At 44.5% G+C, this 22143-nt stretch overlaps 1 protein-coding gene across 6 annotated transcripts in view; it reads left to right on the top strand.

The window, feature by feature from the left end:
* Positions 1 to 22143, top strand: part of ECT2 (epithelial cell transforming 2) — a 1267500-nt gene that overhangs the window by 791176 nt on the left and 454181 nt on the right. For all 6 annotated transcript variants that reach the window (XM_069618731.1, XM_069618732.1, XM_069618729.1 and 3 more), the window contains 2 exons: positions 10773 to 10892; positions 18217 to 18352. In XM_069618731.1, the coding sequence (XP_069474832.1) occupies positions 10773 to 10892; positions 18217 to 18352 (256 nt within the window). The remainder of the gene's footprint in view (positions 1 to 10772; positions 10893 to 18216; positions 18353 to 22143) is intronic.

The following is a 22143-nucleotide window of genomic DNA, read 5'->3' as shown; positions in this document are numbered from 1 at the left end:
GGATAGTGCTTAGGACGCACCCCTCCTTCATGCCCAAGGTGCCGTCGGACTTCCACCTCAACGAGCCCTTGGTGTTACCAGTTTTCTTCCCGTTGCCTTCGATGCCGGCCGAGAGGACTTTGCACTCGCTGGGTGTAGCTAGAGCGCTGAAGTTCTACGTGGACCGCACAGAGTTTTCGGAAGACGTCACAGCTATTCGTGAACTTTGGGTCTGTGAATCAAGGGAAGGTTCTCTCGAAGACTTTCATTTCCAGATGGCTCTCCGGCTACATCATGCATTGTCACTGGTTGGCAAACCGACCGCTGCCCGGCCGTCCTAGAGCCCATTCGACCAGAGCGATCGCTGCTACCACGGCGTTCCTGTCTGGCGTACCCCTGCTGGACATCTGCAGGGCTGCTACGTGGAGGTCGACACACACCTTCACACGATTCTACTGCGTCGATCGGGACTCCAGGGAGGAGTCCAAGGTCGGCGAAGCAGGGCTGCGCAACCTGTTCGCTTAAGGTGAGCCTGGTGAGGCGGTAAGCGATGCTTAATGTTGAGTTGTTGTATTGCTTAATGTTGAGCCTGTTGCCACCTTCCGTGGTTGTGCATGTGTATACTGTTATCTATTCTTTTATTCATGAGCATGTGAATCCATGCCAGACCCCATGCTGGAGAAGGAACAAGTTACTTACCTGAACTGTTGTTCTCCAGCATGGGTCTGGCATGGATGCACATGCGAACCCTCCCACCTACCCCTCGGCGGCTCTTCACTTGGTCATACTGCCACTTGGCGTGCTACCAAATCTGAAGATGGCTGCCGGAGGCGGGGCTTAGGGAGAGGGCAGTCATTGGCTGGGGGCAGTATGACCCAGAGATCAGTGATTGGTTACTACTAAGAAAGACAGATCAGAAACGAAACTGATTTCTTTTTTTTCTTTACCGAGGATTCCCAGCCTGACGGGGAACATTCTTGAGCATGTGAATCCATGCCAGACCCATGCTGGAGAACAACAGTTACAGGTAAGTAGCTTGTTCCATATCCTCTGGAACTCTGACTTTCCTGCATCTGAAGCGTATCATGACCTGCCTACTGCTGGATCCTAGACAACTAGGGTCCCTTTTCTGCCACTGAGATCTCATGCCCTAGAATAAGTAAGGACTTTATATAATTTCCAGACAATGGCTTATACTTTTAAAGTGTTGAAAAGTACTTACTTATAAATGTGTTAGTATGTAACTTTGATTCCAGAATAAGTTACAAGGCGTCATGAAGTTCTTACTTACCTTTAAGTTGCTTGTTGCCCCTTTGACAAGTATGTTTTACTTACTTTGAAAGTGTTTCACTCTTCCAGAAAGTAATTGAGTTGGTACTATGTGGCCATTTCTGAAACTGAGTTTAAAAGCTTACCGATCGGGTTTACTCACCTTGAATAGCTGCTGCTCTTCTAAAAGTGTACAATTGGGTTTTGCTTACCATGATCTGCTTAGTGCATTTCTAAAATAGTCTTGGAGTTCTCACTTATATTAGTTGCTTACTGCCCCTCTGAAAAGTAGAAGGGTCTTTATTACCTTGAACTGCTGATTGCCTTTCTTAAGTCTGCTAGAGCTCTTACTTATCACAGCTTATATTTTTTTGCTGCAAAAAATGGAATGCACTCCCCCTTCCTACAAGAACTGAAACATCATTTATGACCTTTAGAAACAAAGTCAAAGCAGGTGTCTGGAACCAAAGCTGCATCTAGTTATCCACCATTTGTAACATGCCATTGTATATATGACCTTGTATATATATGTAACTATGATCTGCTGAATAATCTGATGTACAATGTGAACCTATACTACGTAAGATATGCGCACAGCTGCCTCAGGGCTACACTGTGTAATACAAATAAATACAAAATACAAATACTTAACTTGGAATTGTATTCCATGGTTCTGAAATGTAGCACTGGTAAACGGTCTATTCCTGTACTAGAAATAGTTTAAATAGCTGATGCACTTCTAAACTGTTAAATTGGGTTATGCTTACCTTGAATTGCTTATTGCACTTCTAAAACAGTGTTACTGTGGTCTTACTTGTCCTCAAGTAGCTGAATGCCCCTCTGAAAAGTATGAGGTATTTTACTTTCTCTGAACTATGTTCTGAACAGCAATAGTGTTAACTATATCTATTCCTAACAGAAGAAAGTTGCAAATGTTTCGAGGTTTATACTTGTAACAGTGTTAGTATTACTAGGTGATTCTTGAAACTGAACACTGCAGGTTATGACCAATAGGGTCTTTTTCCCTTGAATTACTGTGTACGAAAAGTTAAACTACTTTAGTTTTACTCACCAAAAATAGCTTAATGCATTCTAAATGTGTTGCGTCAGATGTGACTCACCTTTAAGTGCATATTTCAATTCTGAATAAGATTATACTTTAGTTTGTATGTCATAGTATTGTGTTCGTTTTTAGAATTGTTTGACTTATGAAATAGTACTTACCTTTCCAAATATTTCTTTGCCTACATGTATTTCAAATGGACAATTTCTTTTACAATACATAGTGTATTTCCTTCAACCATATGTATGCTACAATTTCTTTGTACTTGTTAGTTAAGATTTTCATATTAATGATAAATCTTCCTGACCTGTGTCAACCCCAGAACTTTTTTATGGGTGTCATTTTTAAGACTCTCCATAGTGTCTTTTTTTAAAGTTATCCTCTTTGACATTTTTTTAGCAATAAGTGCCTGTTGTTGCTGGATTGCCCTAGGGGCTCCCCTTTTAACTTGCTAACCTTGTGAGAACTACAGTTACCAAGGGTAGGAAGGATCTTTTGATCCCTTTTTAAATGTTATTAGGTGAGACCAGCACCCACCACCTTAAGTGGAGTGTTGTGGAGATACTGAGTATCCCCTTTCTCATTTTAAACTTAACATTTATGTTAAGAGTGTGGCAATGAACCTTTTTATAAATTCACTGCACCTTTTATCGCTGGCTATTTGCACATCCCTGGTAAAAAGCACTCATGGTTGCTCATTTTACTAAAATGGCTCTGGTCCGCCCCCCCCCCCATTTCACCGTTCGTTGTCCTTTCTTGTTCCTGCTTCTGACATCCAGGGCAGGAAAATCTTTTGTTTTAACTTTTGTTTTAACTTCTGAGCGAATCCAGTGGATTCCCCACCCAGGCTCCAGACTGCCTGTGAAGACATGAAGCGAGGGAGGAGTCTAAATATCTGCAGCCCTTTTTGTTTTCGAGCCTGACTGAAAGAATCCAGTTCAACAGCCAAACCCCCAAGTTGGAATGTTACAAGGCTGTTTGATTGGCTGGGTTCCTGCATAAAAGTCTGATCTTGGAAGCTGAAGAGGTAGTCGACCACTAGAACCAGAACCGAAGAGGAAGATGCCGCAGCTGAGACAATTTCCAACGACCAGAGAGCCTGCTGTAGCCCTTCCTTATAATCGACATGGGGACTCCGAAAACGACGACCCCTAACCCAGAGCCTGGTGAGACCAACTAGACTCAAGAAGACCTGCAATTTGAGCCACCCTATGCCGCAACCTTGTGGGGCTGCAATACCCCAATACCTTAGACATCAAACTATTGTACGGTGCATGGTCGTCCAAATCTCGCTGAAACTTCGTGGCCATCCTGCTGGATCTCCAGAGGCACGTTTGCAGTCCAAAAAGTCCCCTCGCCAGAGTACTGGACCTTGCAAACGACGAGAATACGGCCAGCGATATTCTGTAGTCTTCTGTGCTCCTGAAAAGGCACCACATCCACAGAGCCGCATCCAACCACATGGAAACTCTTGCCTGGATCCTTCTTCTGTTATCCCTGCTGCAAAATTCCTTCCAAAGGTCTGTCTTCAGTCTTGACAAAGGAATCCATCAACCAAATTTTTGGCTGCAGATCCTGAGGGTTTCCTGCTGCAACTCTTCTGTGCTGAGGTACTATGTTGGCTGGGGTATTTTACCTACCTTAAGCCTTTTTGTTTTCTATTATTGGGAGGCCACTCATCCAGTTCACCCATGCAATGTTAAATAAATGCCCACTGTGGAATCCTCCTAGGGTGTCTTCTCTGAAGTCCCTGGACCCTCAACTAACTTTAAAGTAAAATACTTGTTTGAACAGTCTTACTCTGGAACTCTGGCTTTGCCTGCAGCTGAACCCTATCTCACCCTACCTACAGTTGGCACCTAGACCACTAGGGTCCCTCTATTTCCTCTGACTGAACTCATACTATAGAATAAGGGAAGGACTGGATAAGAACAGGATTCTGCTTTGAAGAGAATAACAAGTGTGCAAAAGTTACTTGTAAAAGATGTTGGTTGGTAACTATATGAGAGTGAAAAGTTTCAAAAATGACTACTTTAGAAATGTTCTGCCATTCTGAAAAGTATATGGAACGACTTTCTTTCCTTAGAAACTGTTTCGCCATTATAACAAAGTAGATGTAAGGTTATATTACCTGTGAATTGGTTGTGCCTCGTCCCAAAAGTAATGCTGTTTGTTCCACTTCACTATTCCTGTTGGGGTCATGCTTCCCCTGACTTGCTGTTAGCCTGTTCAGAATACGCCTGCCTTAGGTTTTACCTACCTAGAATAACTTTGAGTCATTCATAAAGAGTAACATTTGCTTTTGCTTTCCCTGGCCTGTTTTAGACAGTCTTAGGTTTACACCTACCTTTGAGTTGATGATAGCTCCTTCAAAAAGTGTATAGGTTTTACTTACATTGAGTTGGCTGTGAGCCATCCTAAAATAAGTTATAAGAGTTATTGATCAACGCAACCTGTATTTCACTGATCTCAAAATTACCTGTAATACACCCTTAGGTTTTACTCACCTAATATAACTGTGTTATTACACATGCACTTATAGGTTTTTACTGTTCCTGGAATAAGCGTCCAACTATTTTGAAAAGTATAGTGACCAGTTGATCTAAGTGATTTCCTTGCTGAGCGTCACATTACAACTGTTAGGGTCTAATACCCTTCTATTACTGACGGTGATCAGAAAGTAACCAATGGTTTTACTCTCCAAGAATAGGTGTCCTATGGATGTGTATACAAAGGTCTGATTTACCTAGAAATACTGTTGGGTGTTCTAAATTGGGTCTGTGCTTTGATCCGTGTATTTAAAGCATAGTTTTGTGTTTTTATAATTGTGGTGATCTATAATGTGATAGTACTTACTTACCCAGCAATCTCTTGGTCTACTTGTATATAAAATAAATCCTTTATTTTTACAATACATTGTGTCAGTGTTTCTTTGGCCCATATGTATAATACAATGTATTTCTACTGGTTGTACAGCCCTCTTCCTCCTAAAATATGCCTGGCTGCTCTGTCTATGCTACCCTGAACTCTGGTGTTACAGCCTTATACTAATAGTGGAGTCTACTGTTTCAGTTGAATGGTTTCGCTAAACCCTTAGTTGGACTTCAGAAAAACTGTCCCAACATTTATCTACAGCCCTTTCTCCCTCTTAAGATAAACCTGGCTGCTCTGTCCACGCTACCTACATCTTGGGTGATTCAGCCTTATACTAAGAGTTGGAGATTCTGTATTGCCTCTGGTATGGTTTTATGAAGCCCTTAGTTACCGTTTTGAAAAACGGTCTTAACCGCTTCCTATCGCCAGCGTAGAGGGTTGGGGATGTAAGCAGTAACCCATCCTTGGGGGCTAGCCATGGCAGCATGGCTCTTGATCAACTAAAGTTGCGACAGTGCAAACTATCTGACAGTAGTTTTTACATTATTCAGTGTGCTCCAGCATCCACCAGAGCACAAAGCAGGAGCAAATCGGCAAGATTCTGTTTTTCGGCTAAAGAGAAAGGAGTTATTCCGCTCACGTGTGCATTAAATGTTTTTGCATTTTTTACGTATCGCACCCTTGGCGGGTAGACACGTGTTGCACATATCTAGCGGCAAACATTGCCTACAACAATGCAGATGGTGAGGTAGTCACTGCGGCAAATCCGGTAGTCGGCTCGTCGGGGCGAGGTCGCGGTAGGCAGTCCACCACACCGCCTCCACCCTCTTGCTTACATTACACGAGATGGGATTTTCTATCTCAAGAAGTCACAGCTCGAGCCCATGCAGAATTAACATTCCTGGGCCTCATCTGGGATACGAGCTCAGAGAATTTTCCCCTCATAGGACAAGATCGCAGCCATCAAGAAGGCCACGGGGCATTTTCTCAGCAGAGCAGTGACCTTGGCTTGGTGGTACCAACACCTCTTGGGCATCATGGCGGCATGTCCCCTTGCGGTGCCTTAAACCAGGCTCAGAATGAGACTCTTGCAGTTGCACTTCACAGCCTCCTGGAATATGGAGAATGGCTCCCAAGCGGAGCTGGTCAGCATCCCACCTCATCTCCATCAGGACCTAGTCTGGTGGAGCATGGAGGACAACCTGCGGATAGGCAGGCTGTTTCGTCAATCAGCTCCACAGCTTACCATCACCAGAGACTCCTCCCTAGAGGGCTGGGGAGCTACCCTGGACAGCCAGTGTCCATGTGGTGTGGTCCCTTCAGGAGCAGGCGACCCATATCAACTGGCTCGAGTTGATGGCCATCTGACTCGCTCTCAAGGCCTTCCTCCCCATGATCAGTGGCAAAGTGATCCTCATTCAAACGTACAGCCCCACCAACATGTATTACATGGACAAGCAGGGGGTCACCAGGCTGCCTCCGCTCTGCACTCGAGCATTCAGCATTTGGGAGTGGGCTCTGGCAAACAGCATACACCTGGCAGCAATTCACCTCCCGGGGGAATCCAACCTGCAGGTTGACAGACTTAGTAGGCTGGGTGCGGACAACTACGAATGGCTGTTGGACGAACAGGTCCTTCAGGAGATCTTCGACAGATGGTGTCATCCTCAGGTGGATCTCTTCCCCACCTGGTCCAACAGAAGTTGCCCCAGTTTGCATCCTGGCAAGGACAGGGCTGGGGCTTACTAGGCTATGCAAACCAGTGGAACAACATAAACACATATGCCTTCCCTGCCTCTCCCCTGGTACACCGGGTAATCTGCAAGATAAGGGAGTCCCTAGACCTCCGTATTATTCTGATAGCTCCTTGGTGGCCAGCAAGGCCATGGTTCTCTGAACTGCTCGGCCTGTCGGATCAGCCCCTGATGCACCGTCTGCTTGGCCCAGCTCATCTATCACAGCAGGTAGGCACGTTCATCCACCCCGCCCCCCAAGAAGTTAGCCTTCGCAGCCTGGTTCCTGAACAGGTCACTCTAAGGCATCTGCATATGTCACAGGCCAACCTAGACATACAGGGCGCGAGCAGCGATGCTGCCAGGAGCCAGTACAAAAGCAAGTGGACTAGGTTTTGTCACCTGGCAGAATCAAAGGAGGTTGATCCACTGACCTGCACGTTGGACGACATGCTATCCTTCTCTGCACACCTCACACACTCAGGGGGGGGGGGAAACGGGGGTTTGGGGATCTGGCGGCCATCTGAGCCTATCGGAACTGATAGGAGGTATTATCATCCAATACGGTGGTTAAGACATCTGGTGAGCCTGACCAGGCTCTACCTGCCTATCAAGAGGCCACACCCTGTGGGGGACCCCAACGTGGTCAAGGGTACCTTGGCGCATAAACCATTCTATCCAATGGTGTCTGCGGACATCACGCTAGTCACTGTTAAGACAGCCCTCCTAGTGGGCCTTACCTCTGCACGCAGGGTCAGTGAGATCCAGGCATTGGTGGCTTCAGAGCCTTATACTATGTTTCATAAGGACAAGGTGGTGCTTAGAACTCGCCCAGCATTCTTACCTAAGGTGGTCACCTCTTTTCACCTGAACGAGGAGATGGTGCTACCTACTTTCTTCGCGGACTCTAAAGACGACGCTCAGAGGTTACTGCACTGTCTAGAGGTCAGGCGCGCTCTAAAATTCTGCCGGGACAGGACCAAAAGCTTGCGCAAATCAGAGGCTCTTTTTGTCACCTTTGGTCGGTCAAAACCCAGCTATCAGGCTTCCAAGACCTCCATAGAAAGGTGGATGGTTAGGGCTATTAAGGAGGCGTACGAGGGGCAGCACAAACCTCTTCAGCACATATGCATGCCTACGCTATCAGAGCCAAAGCCACGGCGGTTGCTTTCCACAGGCACTTCCCGTGGTGGGTCATCAGCAAGGCTTCTACATGGGCTACACCCTCTGCCTTCTGCAAGCACTACTGTTTGGATGCCAGCTCTAGGTCAGACGCAGTATTTGGTCAGGCAGTATTGAGGAACTACATTAGTCACTATGGTGAGTAACTTATAATTAACAGTGCCTTAGTGCCATAACTGCGTTTGTCGTATGTTGTAGTGTGCATGCCTTACCCACAGATAACTGGTAGCCCCAGATGTTGCGCCAGGATCACCGGAAATGAAGTATTGTGCTAAAATGTTATGGCTTTATTCAATGTGTTTCCCCCTTAGTGACATGTGTCCCTCCCTATCTGCCCCTCTTCTTGGATAGCTAGTACTCATTGGTTCTGCAGTACCTCAGCGTGCTACGGAAAAAGTTTAAAACTAAAGTCTGGGTGTCCTGGCGTCTATACTGGCCATAATGTTGTCTGACGAATAGCAGCATCTGCGCCAATCAGAGCCGCTCTGTGCCCCCTGGTGGTGGCAAAGTTTCCGAAGAGCAGCTGCGCTGGGAAATGGATATCAAAGATGGTTATTTATAACATGCTTAATACCCAGAGGTTTCTAAGTGTAGGCCCGGGGATCGAACCTGTGTTGCTCCTTGTCTTGCTTCAAAGGTGAGCACGTTGCCCCTGAGCTATCCTCCCGGGACTAATGGTTGCAGGCAATACGGTACCTTCGCTCTGGCACATCAGTGCAGAGACAGCCTCAAGACCTTTCCTTTTCGGTTGAAATGGGCTGTGCGCCTCAGCAGCTGACCCCATTTTGGCAGTCTTACTACACAGCAACATATTTCTCTAATTCATGACATTCAATGTGTGCTTTGCCGTACGCATGTTTCAGGTTGCTTTTGCTGGCATCTGGCAGGGTTATCACCTCATTGCCTTATATTCTGGTTTCGTGAATTGACACTTTTTTCTGATGGAGCAATTACTAGCTTTTCAGTTAATATTTAGTGTTTCAGCTGCCTGGCTCCCCTGTGAGAATATGCAGTGATTAACATCCTTATTGCAATCTTTTGTATCCATTAGTCTGAGGCACCCGTGTGGTGCTTTAAATTTAGGCAAGAAGGGGGTACACCAGAAATTGTATCGCAGTGGGCCCTCACAAACCTTGAAAAATCTTCAGCTGTATCTAAGAGGCTGTATTGCCTGCATGCATGGGCAATTTTGCTTAATTAGCACTGTGGATGGAATCTTGATCTGCTCGAAGCCAATCCGGTTCCTTTGCTTCCAGGCCATCGAAGTAGTTTTGCCGAGAGATACTATTCAATGGGAAACGTGGTGCAGAATAGCATACTGCGTACCAAGTTGGGGGGTGGGGAGGCCTGAACTGATAACTGCGGGGAAAATGGAGGAAAAACAGAGCCCCAAAGAGAAAATGTAGCCAGACCTCAGAGTTGAGGGACAAAGGGGGCCAGAAGTGGGTACTGGGTGAAATTCAACATTGAGGGCAAGAATTGGGGGCTGAATTCAGCACTGTGAGGTAAGCGGTGCCAGAACTTGGCTTTGTGTTCCAAATGGGGGCAGAAGTGGGCAACTCTGGTCAGATTAGTGCAGCGGCAAATGATACCGGAACTCTGCACTTTCGGGAAAACTGGTCCAGAAATGGGCACTGAAGGGCAGAACCAAACGCAGAGTGGCACATATGACCAGAGCTGGACAGAAAGGGCAAGAGCTATGCACCAAGGAGCAAATGAGGCCAGGACTGAGTAATGATGGGTAAATGGGGGCAGACCTTGTCATCGTCTGTTGAATGAGAACGGACTGTGGCATGGATGGGTAGGTAAATGTTAACAGAACTTTGATCTGTTGGGCCAATGGGGGCAGAATTCAGCTTGTTGGGGAAACTGGGGCTAGGACTTTGTGGGGCAAGTTGGGGTAGAACTAAGCAAATGGGGCCATATCTTTAAAGAGGAAAATGGTATAAAAATACAGGAAAAAATGGGGGTGGACTGGATCCTGATGTGCAAGTGTGGCACACCTTGCCACTGAGGGGCGGGCGGGAGTAGATGTGGAACAGAATTCAAAACTGTATGGAAACTGCACAATAACTAGATAATTTAATTAGCCACCAAGTCCTCAATTGGAAGTGTAGAGTTACACTCCATCTGTGCTCAACTCCATCCAGTCATTGCAAATGCTCAATCAAAGCTCAAGAACACTTACAATAATACACAGTATATATAGTAAGTATTTTACAACTATTCCTCAATTTTAAAAATTGATTGCCCGCTTGACATTGGTTTGTCCTTTTAGTTCGACAACTTCAGTGCTACTAATGGTGGTGATCAACTTGCATTCAGTTAATGCTTGCTTTAATTATTTTGTATAAGGGTGCACTACAGATCATCTGCTTTCTCACTGACGAACTCTATCATTGAAAATACAGTAAATTGAATTGGAAGTGTTGAGTGATCCAGGATCCCTCCCAACCTGTGTGAGGTAGCCAGTAAATGATTAAGGATTGAGCATGAGTGTATAAAGTGCTCATTTATGTTTAACTGAAAATCTATTTAACAAATATAATTACAGTAAAGGCTTAGTTTTGTTTGTCTGAATGAAAGGGTAAAGTACCTTGCATTTGATTAAAGTTCAAATGTCCTAATTTTATTTGTATGTTTTTTTTACTGTTTTTTTATTGCAATTACAGGCTAATCTCTTGTCATCTCACCGGATGTTAGTTCAGCGGATGGAAACTATTGCTCTTAGCAATGACTTGTGTGATAGAGGGGAGCAGGTCACACTGTTCCTGTTTAATGACTGCCTTGAGGTGAGTTTTGGAATTCCCAAAGCATTACTGTAGAGCCACAGATGCTCGTTTTTGTAGATGGTTGATTGATTTTCAGTATGCTCAGAAACATATGTAAAAGAAATAGAAATGCTTGGCTGAATTCTACGTGGCATAATGAGTTTAATAGCTGGGACGATTGTTAAAATGGAGAGGAGTTTTCTTTAGAAAACTTGTCTAGCATTCCAGTGGCATAACCGCTACTGGAAATTTGCAGCATTGTATGTGAAAATCAAAAATGTTCTGTTCTTAACCCTCTCAATAATTCTCTTTAACAGTTTTGAACTAAGTGAAGAGGACGGTCTTACAAAAGAGTTGTTGCTGTGATATTTACATGTTCAAAAACTGCTAATAGATATCAATTCCTCTTTAGACATTTTAGCTACTAGAACCGTGGGAATCGAGAAGAAAATGGACTTGTTTGATTGGTTTAACACTCAAAATGAGGTCTTGAAATAAAACCTTTTTAATCAAATTGGTCTAACCATGAAAAGAAAAAAACTGTTCCTCTGTATCACTAGAAATTGCCATGCCTGTTTACCAGACAAGTTGTTAAGATTTAATTTTAACCTTTATTTAACTAACAAAATTATACTAGCACGAAGGATAGATTTTGCAGGCTGTGTTGTGACGGTACAAAGACAAACTCTTGAGCACCTACTCATTGACTGCGAAAGATTAATGTATTTTTCAAAATGTGTACAGATGGTTAATGCACTTATTTCTGGTATGGTATTTTAGAAAGGAATACTGTTTGATGCATTATTGCTGCAGTAAGATTCTTAGGAACCTTATTTTCTAAAGCTTGATGCAAATTTTCCTTAAATTGTGTATATTTGTAGGTTTTAGTCTGTATGTGAAGGGTTTAATTTGAATCCTTTCACATTAGTTATGTCCATTGCCTTGCCTACATACTGTTGGGTATTTAGCCTTTATTGGGTTTAGACAGGAGCATGATGCAGAGTGCAAGTTTTTTTTTTTAATTGCTCAAGATACTTTGTTTGATCATGCTACCAGGTCCTGCCCCCCTTGGTTTTCTTCCTGCCTACAGGTGTTTGTTGTGCCAGAGTACCGGGAGGGCAGCTAAGGGGCAACGTGTTTTGTCTTGAAAGCAAGACCACGCATAGCAGCACAGGTTTGTCTCCCGGTCTCGTGCTTAGAAACCGACTCGAGTATTAAGCATGTTACTGAAGAACAATTTTAATTTATTTTTATTCTTTCATCGCTTAAGTGGCTTGATCCATGTGGATGGATGTTGCATTTTAAAAGGTGTATAGAAACTAAGACCAATGCACCTTAACGCTCAATGCTTTTGGACACTTTTTTACCTCCCTGCATTGTAGCACATTGTTTTGAAGTGGAAATGGAATAACATGGAAGCTCATGCAGACTCTCAAAGGCGCAGAAAATCCAAGACTTGTTCTCTGCTGCAGCCACTGACCCTTCACAGTTTAGGTGAAGCCTCGGTCTTGTTAACCGCTTCCCATTTACAAGAGTCACTAGTGGTCCAAACCATGCTTGCTAAGAACGAAACTGACTGCTATAATCATACATCTAGTCTCAACATTCAGCCCAAGGTTGATGCCATTCTTTATGGACATAGGTTTCCCCATTGACTCTGTTTCCCCTTTAAACAGTCTACCTGGGCTTTTTATGGCATACTATATTACGGTTTATAGTGATATTACCAAATTACATTGTCGGAAGTCCAACGTCGAAGAAAAGTTGCAAAACATTTTTCATCTTTTTTGTTTACTTTTTTGTTCGAAATGGGGGGTTCCCGCCAACCCCCCTCTTTTTCTAATTTTTTGTTTTGCCCCTTTTTTTATTTGCGGAACCCAAAAAAACCCAAATATTCCCAAAACAAATTTCAACATTTTTTTTTTTTAGACATTATGACTTTGGACATAATGTGTTCGACTTTTTCACTGCACACCCTCTATTACTTTAGCAAAACAGAAAGCAGAGGACTGGAAAGTTTTGGATGAAACTTATAACCTCTGGCCTTCTCTGGTTAACCCTTCCAAAAGGGTAGTCTGTGGGATGAGAATCGATCAGCAGACACATTACTGAAGGTAATTTCTTCTTGGCAAAAAGAGCCATCTTAGTTGAGGTAATAGATCAGGCATTTTGTACTTTGAGGGTAGTTGATCACCCCCACAAATGATTTTTCCCTAGCACCACCTTCTGCAGAGGGAACACCCTGAACCACTCTTTGATTGGGATGGTTTGACAATGTTTGTTTTGGGGTTGGTGGGGGGGGGGGTGCAGAAGGTCCTTATCAGAGTATATTATAACTTGCTTGGATGCCAATATGCTGAGAGGGCATCTCTTGCATGTTACAGGTGTATGGCCTAGAGTGAGATACCCCTTTCAGATTGACTGGTCATTGTTGCCATTGTGAGATTTTTAAGTTGTTACAGGCATAGTCTTACAAAGCTGTAGGCTAAGACGAAGTGGTTGTTTTTGAGAAAAAAATTCAAAGCTGTAAACCACCTCTTGGGAGGGATAATTATTGGGCAAACCTGGGCTTGCCCATGTTACTGCAGACAGCCTTGAATGTCAGGAAGGTTAATTGTTAAGCCAGAATTCCTATTTTGGGCATTCCTGGGCCAAGCCATTTTTATTTGCTTTTGTAGCCCAATGTACAGGTTTTCTTTTTTTTTCCCTGTGGTTTTCTAGGGTTTCCCTTTGTCTATTTGTCTAGGTGACCACGAGGGAGGCCCAACATGACACTTCTGAACATGTGGGATTTTTTAGAGCCCATCGTGCCAGCCTCCATACTGCTCTGAGCTGCTTTAGGCTAGTAGAGGTCCTTGAACTTGCCCTTTCTCCTCCTGTGGAGGTGGCTTTGGCTGAGTGGCAGTCCCAGTGGCCAGTATGGTTGGTCGTCTGACCCCCTTCCCCATCCCCTTTTTGTGATTGGCTGGCTGGCCGGCCTGTGGCCAAGCACCTTTCACAGGGGTATTTGGGTTCTGTCCTGCCTCAGCTCATTCTTGCTCGCTGGGTCTTTTATTTTTTTAAAGCCCTCGCTGAGTGCAGTGACTTGGTTATCCCGGTTTGTTTGCTACCAGAAATCCAGTCAGGTTTTCTTGGAGACTCCAGGTGACTCCTTGTATCTGCTGGGTCAAGCAATCCACTTTGGGACCATTTGTGGGCATATTTCCTGCTGGATCTCATGGTTTAGTGTTTGGGTGTGGGCTGGGTGCTACCAGCTCTGCTTGGCTGTGTAGAATGCTGCAAGTGCAAGTTGATACTCTGCTAAATATTTAGTTTGGGAGTGCCCCCTTGCTGCTGTCTCCACCCTGGGACAATTTGCTGCTATGCTGCTGCTGCCGCCGCCGCCGCCGCCCTTGGTTCACCCTGCTGCTGTGAGCCATCCATATGGGGGGGTCTCCCTTTTTCCTTTTCTTCACAGGATCTTTCACGTATGGCTTAATGATAGATGTCCTAGGAAGAGCCTGTATTCTGTCGCCGAGATAGTTGTTTGCTCTGAGCCAAAGCCCTGGTAACAGATCCTGAAAACCTTACCTATGGAGAAGAGCCTTCACATTGCAGGTTGTTTCAGGTCAATGGGGGAGGTTTCCACAGAATACACCAACTGGAGTATCTACATAATTGTCCTAGGAGGGGTGATTTTAATTATTTTATGATACTCAACCCTGGTTGTTAGACTGTGCTGCAACTTCCTCTTGTGTTCACCTGTGGCCCTTACTGGGATTGATCGTTGCAGCATCTCTACCTGTGCAAGTAGATCTGTACTTGCCTCCTGTAGTCCGGATAGGTCTTTAGCTTTTTCCATTATAGCCTATGGAACTGAGCTGACACTGGAACTTTCCTTGAAACGAGTTAAGGGAACTTGCCTTCCCCTGGTCATGTTTACTGGATCCCTTAAGCGCTCAGTGAGCTCTGGACCAAGGCTCGCTCAATTTCTTGATTTGTGATTTTTCTATCAATTTTTAAAGCCTGTCCCCTCCTTTCTGCAATGGTGTAAAGGTACTTGACGTGCAACTGTTAGTGTATATCTTCTGATGAAATGTATCATTGTTAAGGAGATTTATCATTTTTATGCTTCATCCCCTCTCCTAGTGAGTTCCCCAGCACTTTTTGCTGGGAACCCTTTGGGTTCTCCTTTTGAAATTGTCTTTATCCTAGAGTAACTACAGTTCATAAGGATAGAGGGATACTTTGTATCCCTCCTAAAACCTTATACTATGAGATTAGCACACAGCATCTTATGTGGAGTGCTTGGGGGGGGTGGGGGTACCTAGTGTCCACCTTCTCTGCTCCTGTTACTTTATAGTCACATAGACAACCATCTAGTTATGATTGGTGGCAGTAGATGTGTTCTACCAACTATTGTGCTATTTTTTACCGCAGACTCTAGTGTCCTGGCAGGCAGGAAGTGGGGGAGGAGGTTTTCACTCCCCTTTGTCTGCCTGAGTGCCTGAATGTAACCAGTGCCCACTGGGGGGGTGCTGGTGGTGGTGGGGGGGGGGGGCTGGCTTTCTGATTGGACAGCCACCCGCCTCTTTCTGTAAACTGAGAGGGATTGCAGAGGTTTGTGCTGAAACTGAATAAAAGTTGAGGATCCTGAGGTGAAAGGCAAGTCTACCATTGGAAACTGAGGTAACCGATGACGACAACCAGAGACTCCTGCCGACCCTTTGCATCACTGTGAAGCGACCACTGATGTCCTGACCCCGTTTTCCACTCGACAGAGGAGCTCTGAAGAGGATTCCTTCCCTTTGGCTGATGGGCCCAACCCGTCCTGAGATGAACTGCAAACTGAGCCATGTCCCGAATTGCTGTGCTTCTCCAGACCACAAATACCAGGAGACCTCTGACCCATTTGCAGTGCATCGTCTTTGAGAGGCCGAATCGTCCAAGTCTTTGCTGAGCTCCAGGTCAACCTCCAGAGGCACGATCCAACTCATCCAAGTCCCCTCACCACAGTGCATGGAATCGAAGATTATTGACAGTCCTTTGTTGCTAAGAAAAAGGTGCCAAAAACACAGTCTGATCAAAGAAGCTGAAGAAATCTGTGCCATGGGTCCTCTCTCTCGAGACTGCTGCGGAGACATCCCTGTCAGACTGTCCTCATCACCAATCCAAAGAATCCTCAGCCCGGGTCTGTCGATGCTACACAGAGGAGAATCCAGTCACAAACATTTGTTCTAACCTAAGGTACTATGGGGTGAAAAAGGTATTACTTACCTTAAACACAGAAGCCGCTCCAGAGTGTTGGAGTGCACAAAGAGGTATCCAGGGTGTCCATTCCCTCTGACCCAAGCTGCTAACTTGTCTCTTTCGAGAGTTCTTTCACTGCGTCTCCAACGTTATTAACTCTTCTAGTATCTTGCCTAGAGACAAAGTATCTTCAGGAACATTTGCTGTGCTGCTGCTTTGTAAGACTTTGAGCTATCTCTGAACTGACTTTTGCATGGAGTTAGGAACCGAATTTTAATAGCTTTATTTAGCTAAGAAACTGCCTCTAGAATGTTAACCTCTGCTGCTGTATGCCTAAACGACCCTTTTCCTTCCTAAAAGCCTTATTCTTATGTTTTTATGCTAACTAAATACAATTATCGCATATCTTTGTCTTTGCGCGAGTGCGTTCGTATCAGTAATACGGTACAATGGTCATGCGTGTCAAACTTAATTGTACCACAAGCAACTATCAACTAAGCAGTGACCTTTGAAAAGTGTTTATGTATTCCCATGTATGTTAAGTGATGTAAGTATTTGAAGACATTCCTTGTGTTAATAAAATAAATATATATTTTAAAATAAGTTTATTGGTGCAAGTGTTTCTTTGGACTACTGTATTAACTGCGTTCAGTGTACTTAACAGCAGCTCGCATCTTCCTCCTATAATGAGCCTGACTGCTCTGTCACTTTACCAAGATTCCTTTAGTACAAGCTTATGTAAGAGTTGGGGACCTGTATGCCATTGGGATAGTTTTATGAAGTCTTACCTCAAGTGGACTTTCTGAAAACTCCCCTAACAACCACAGAGGGTAAGTGTTACAGAAATGTTCACTAAGTCTTTGAAACCTTGCTAAAGTTTATTACGGTTCTATCCTCTGTAGCATTAATGTATTTTAGCACCTTGGCAGGGGGTGCCAGCCAATCGGGTGGCTAGGAACGCAGGATTGAACCCCTGCCACCATCCCCCCCATCTCCACACCCCCCCATAATCCTACCCCACCATCTCTGTCCCCCCCCGACTTACTTTACTTTGGCTGCAGAGGCACTCTCAGCCGCACCTTCCGCTCTGCACCCAACGGCCGCCATGGAAAATAAAGAGGGCCTCCATACGGGGCCCCGTCTTCCCTTTCCTTGGTGACCATCCTTGTAAAGTGTTTTCCTTCGTTCAACGGAACGCACGTGACATGTTGAACGAAGGAAGCCCCAATGTTTGTCAGTTTTTTTTATTTTTATTTTTTATATTTATTTTAGCCCCCCGGGTTTCAGCTTTGGAAACTTGGGCTGCTAATAGCTTTAATCCCCTGTTCCAAAGGCTGGAACGTGGGTTAATTGGCCAGAGCCCTCCTTATCGGCCCTCGCTTCCAGCCCTTGGAACGTGGGATTAACACCATAATATTAGGTGACTGGTCATTAGTATTGTTATAAGGTTCTTAATGGGTAAGTGTGTTTTAGGCCTTGATTTGTAAATAAATGTCCCCCCCCCCCCCAGTGAAAATGTGCTTCCCTTATTTCAAATCCCATACCCTTCTATATAGGCAAGGTGCTGAACAGCAGGTCCAGGCTCTTTCGCATGTACATGGGTTGGGCTGTGCCTTTTGGATACTGCTTAGTTGTGCAAATTACTGGCTGCATATCTGCATGCTAGGGTTAATATTTTCCTGATTTCCCCGCCCACTGTTTTGTCGGGTACTTAACTCACAAAGAGTGTGAATTACCCTCTAAATTGCTTGCATTTGTTTGAGTTGATGAAAATATATATTTCTCAGTATATCAGTGAGATGTATTTTATAGATTTGTGTGTGAACTAATTGGAACGGTCGACCTAATTACCCCTCTCTGAAAGTTGAGCCTCTTCGCTCTGATCGCGTTACTGCATTTGAAAGGTTTGGCTTGCCTTTCTTGTCAGGTGTGTTACTTTTTACCATAGGGTTGGTTAGTTGTAGCATCTTTAATAGAGGGTGGTGCAAAAACTGCCTTAACACCAGTTACAAGAAATGTATAATATTTATCCCTCGGGTTAATGCTTTTAAATGTGTAGTTAACTTTTAAAATGCTGTATAAAGCTTATTCTAAGGATAGTATTTTGTTTCCAAAGGTTGCAAGAAAGAGACACAAAGTTGCATCATTCAAAAGTCCCCATGGCCATACAAGACCACCTGCTTCTCTCAAGCATATTAGTTTAATGCCTCTATCGCAGATCAAGAAAGTTCTTGATATCCGAGAAACTGAGGGTAAGTGCGTTTTGAAATTGAATGGTGCATTTCATCAGATTGTGAGTAAAAACGGACAGTATCTAATTAACTACACACACAACATCCAGCTACCTTAACTGCAGCCCTTTATTATTTAGGGCACTGGCCCCAGAATCATGGCCAATATTGCATGTATACATCTTTAACATGCATAAACAGTTATACAGCTTTGGATATTGCAAACAGAAGCTGTTTCATACAGTAATACAAGTTGACTTTCTTTGAGGGGGGGGCTTAAATTATAGAAATGTCATGGTCACCAAATGCAATGTTGCTGGTACATCTGGTGATTTCGCAGGTTTTCTACGTCTTTGTGTTGCCAACACCAAATTATATCTTGGCAAATCAAGGTTCTGAACTCAACTGCGTCCTCAGAAATATTGAAGTATGAATGGCTGGAACTTCCTTATGTTAATAGTTGTGGTGTTCTGTGGTCATAACCTTATGGTCTCGAAAGATATTCAGTTGTGAATCCTGAGTGTCTTGTGTTTCTGAAGTTTATTTCACTTCACCTTCAGTCTGGAATGATTTTTGATATTTTGGATCTAATTGGCACAACTAGTTTTTGTTTAAAAAAAAAAAAGCTTAGTGTTAAATGTTTTGTTAATTGACTTGTATAGATTGCAGATCCCCATCGTAGTGGTCTTGAAGCACCAAGACCTTGTGAGAATGAATGAACTGTGACCCCGACCAGAGTGTAAACCAGACCGTGGTCTGTTGGGTAACAAGAAGCAGGGAATAGGTGAGCTTGAAATGGCAGAGGGGGCAGTCAGAACCAAATGGACAAATCCCTAGAAAATGGGAAAGACTAGAGTATGGTGATTGCTGGGATGCATATATGGAAGTATGGTTTTAGATGAAGTCATTAAAAGAACCAAGAATTGTCCATGTTGGGCAAATTGATTACCTTCTCAGCAATGCAGTGTGGTGTTGGTATCTTTTAAAATAATTATGGATGTGTGATACCCTTGAGATGTGTTCAATAGTTGTGGGGGCTTAAACCCACGTATTCATAGCGAGTTCCCCAATGCGAAGCACTCGTGAGACCTGGTAATGCAGACAGGTGTCGGAGCCAAGAGTTTGTGTGCTGAATGAAAGTTGTGACAATCTCCTCACACTGAGCTATATCAGGAGAGCATCCAGTGGAGGGGAGAGTGTGCGACAATTATATAATGGACTGTATTGACCTTCCCTTAGCTAAAGGGGGCCATAGGGCATAATGACCATGTCCCGGACTCTGCAGTGTTCTGGCTAGATGCATTGGTTAATTACCTGAGGAGAAACCTGGGAACCCTATATCTGCCTGTTAAGTTAGGCGACTTTGGCACAGAGGGAGAGCCAATTCCACAGTGCAGTTCCAGGTCACTGCATCAGGGCCACCAGCAGAGATGCAGGGGTACACACATTGTCCCTAAATTCGGCCCAAATGTTAGGCCATCACTCCTAAATTCACCCAAGGGGAATTTATAAAACTATACCTTGGACAATACAGAAATTCCAACTCTTGGTACAGGCCTGCTTGTCTGCATACGTTAGTTCTTCACTAATCTAAGGCATTAGTGTTTTTAGAGGCAGAAGGGGGCACTGATGGTCTAGTTACCAACAGCAGGCAGGTCAGGATAAGGAACAAACTGTAGCAAAGTCGGATTCCAGAGGATTTCTTGTTTCATGAGTAAGTAACAGACTTTAGAGTTGGTGAAAGTGTTCAGGGCATTCGTAGAAGGCTCCCTAGATGCGTTCCTGTGTTAGTCCTGGGCAAACTGTATGGGCGAACTCCCAACTGCACAAATTACCACCATCGCCACACAGAAGTGACACAAGACTTAAGGTAAGCGTTGGGAAGATGGATCTGTGTTATGCTTAATCCCCTCTCCTAGTGAGACCCCAGCAATGTTTGCTGGACTTCTGGACCTTTTTCTTTCTATCCTGAAGGAGGGGAGCCTTCCCCCCCCCCCCCTCGTTAATAGTTTTGTTTCTTGTTTCGAACCCTATTCGTTGTGTTTTACTTTATTTTATGCAGTCATGCTTTCCTCCATACCTTTTCAAAAGGCACCAGTGTTTCACCTTTGCAGCACACAGCACCCTATGTGCAGTGTTGCTGGGAGCCGTTTGAGGTTTCCTTTTTTTTCTTTTATTTTCCTTAAGAACTACTGTTAAGGTTAGAAGGATACGTTGTCCTTCTTAGCCTTTCCTTTTGAGAGATCAGCACACACCATCCTATGTGGAGTGCCTGGGGGGGAGGAGTGGTGTACCTAGTGTTCCCTTTCTCTCGACTCCTGTAACATATGTTACAGTGCTAACCCTGTAGTTATGGCTGTGGCAGTGGACGTGTTCTTCCGACTTTCGTACTATTTTTGATTGCAGGCTGTCTTTACAGCTGTCTCTATGCATAGAAGGGTCACTTTGGTTCCAACATGGTGGCTGCTTTCTTTTTTCGTCATTTCTTGTGTTAGGTAAAATTCTCACAAATGGCAGATTTCCCTTACCTATTGAGTCCCTCAGCAGCTTTGCTGGATTTCTAGGATTTCTTTTTTTCACCTGGTAAGAGTGTGAGCCTTTTTTTCCACTCTTACATGTGTTTTGCTATGTTTGTTTGACATTTTATGTGATCTTGGGCTATGGAGCCTCACATACTCCATAGACACCAATTTCTTAAGTTACACAGCACCCTCAGTGCAGTGACACAGGGTTGTCTTGCAGACTTCCCACTGACTCCAGTTTCTGGGACTGACTGTCTCCCAGAAATATGTAAAGTTACCATTAACTTGACTTGGTCTCTTTAAACCACAGACCCACTACACACCATTTTACATGGAGTATTGGAAAGGGTTATTTCTTACCCCTTTTCGTCTGTCCCTCTTGGAGCACTTTTTCTCTCCCTTTCAATTAAGACTTGGCTGGTGGGAGTGGTAACTACCCTACCTTTTCTACCGCGGTTACCTTAAATAACCCTGGTATTGTTTTAGGTTATCTTGGTAGCCTCGAACTTAAACGCGGTTGACCAGATTTATTTTAATATTGTTCAGGCTGGGTTTAGTCGCCATTTGTTTTTGGTAAAGTCTTTTTGTGTTCGCCTCTACGCACCAAACCAGGTTTGTTTCCTTTGTTCACTGTTTTTTTGCGTGCTTCTGCACAGAAGCCCTCCTTTAGGTCCCTGAAAGTCTGGGTAGGCAGGATGTGAGGGAGGGGTCTTGGGACCCCTGCCATGGGTTCCCTTGGTAACCCAATTTGCACTCCTGTTTGTCTGGGTGACTGTCCTTGCCATGACAGCCACCCTGCTGTGTGATTGACAGCCAGGCTGTGTGAATGGGGGAAAACTGCATAAAAAGCAGGTCTCTGCAAGAGCAGAGTCGCCACTGGGATGAAAGAACCTACTAGGAACTGATGGCAGAGGACCCCTACCACGACTGAACTGCCCGGTGAAGCCCTGCTTCAGGTCCGAATCTTCAACTCAAACGACACAAAAGGATCCTCCAGGAATCTTCTTCCCTTGAGCTGGTGGGACCAATTAGTTTGCCCAAACTTCAAGCCAGGACCCCCTCCTCTGGTCGAATTCGCTGTACAGAGCTACAGTTGGCCGGATAGCCAGGACGGTTGGACCCGGCTTGGGTTTTAAGGATCGCCTCTTTTGTTCGTTGTTTTGCTCTGCTGCTGGTTTCTTCCCTGGGTAGCACAGGACCCTCCAGCTTCCTACTTCGTGTCAGTCCGAAAGTCGCTTCAGGAACCGTGAGCCTGCAGGAACTACCAGGAACATCCACCGCAGCTACAGC

This window comes from Ambystoma mexicanum, chromosome 10, assembly GCF_040938575.1.
Source record: "Ambystoma mexicanum isolate Mex_15411 chromosome 10, UKY_AmexF1_1, whole genome shotgun sequence".
In the NCBI taxonomy this organism is placed as follows: Eukaryota; Metazoa; Chordata; class Amphibia; order Caudata; family Ambystomatidae; genus Ambystoma; species Ambystoma mexicanum.
The sequence above is the reverse complement of the archived record's forward strand: the minus strand, read 5'-3'. Positions and strand labels throughout refer to the sequence as shown.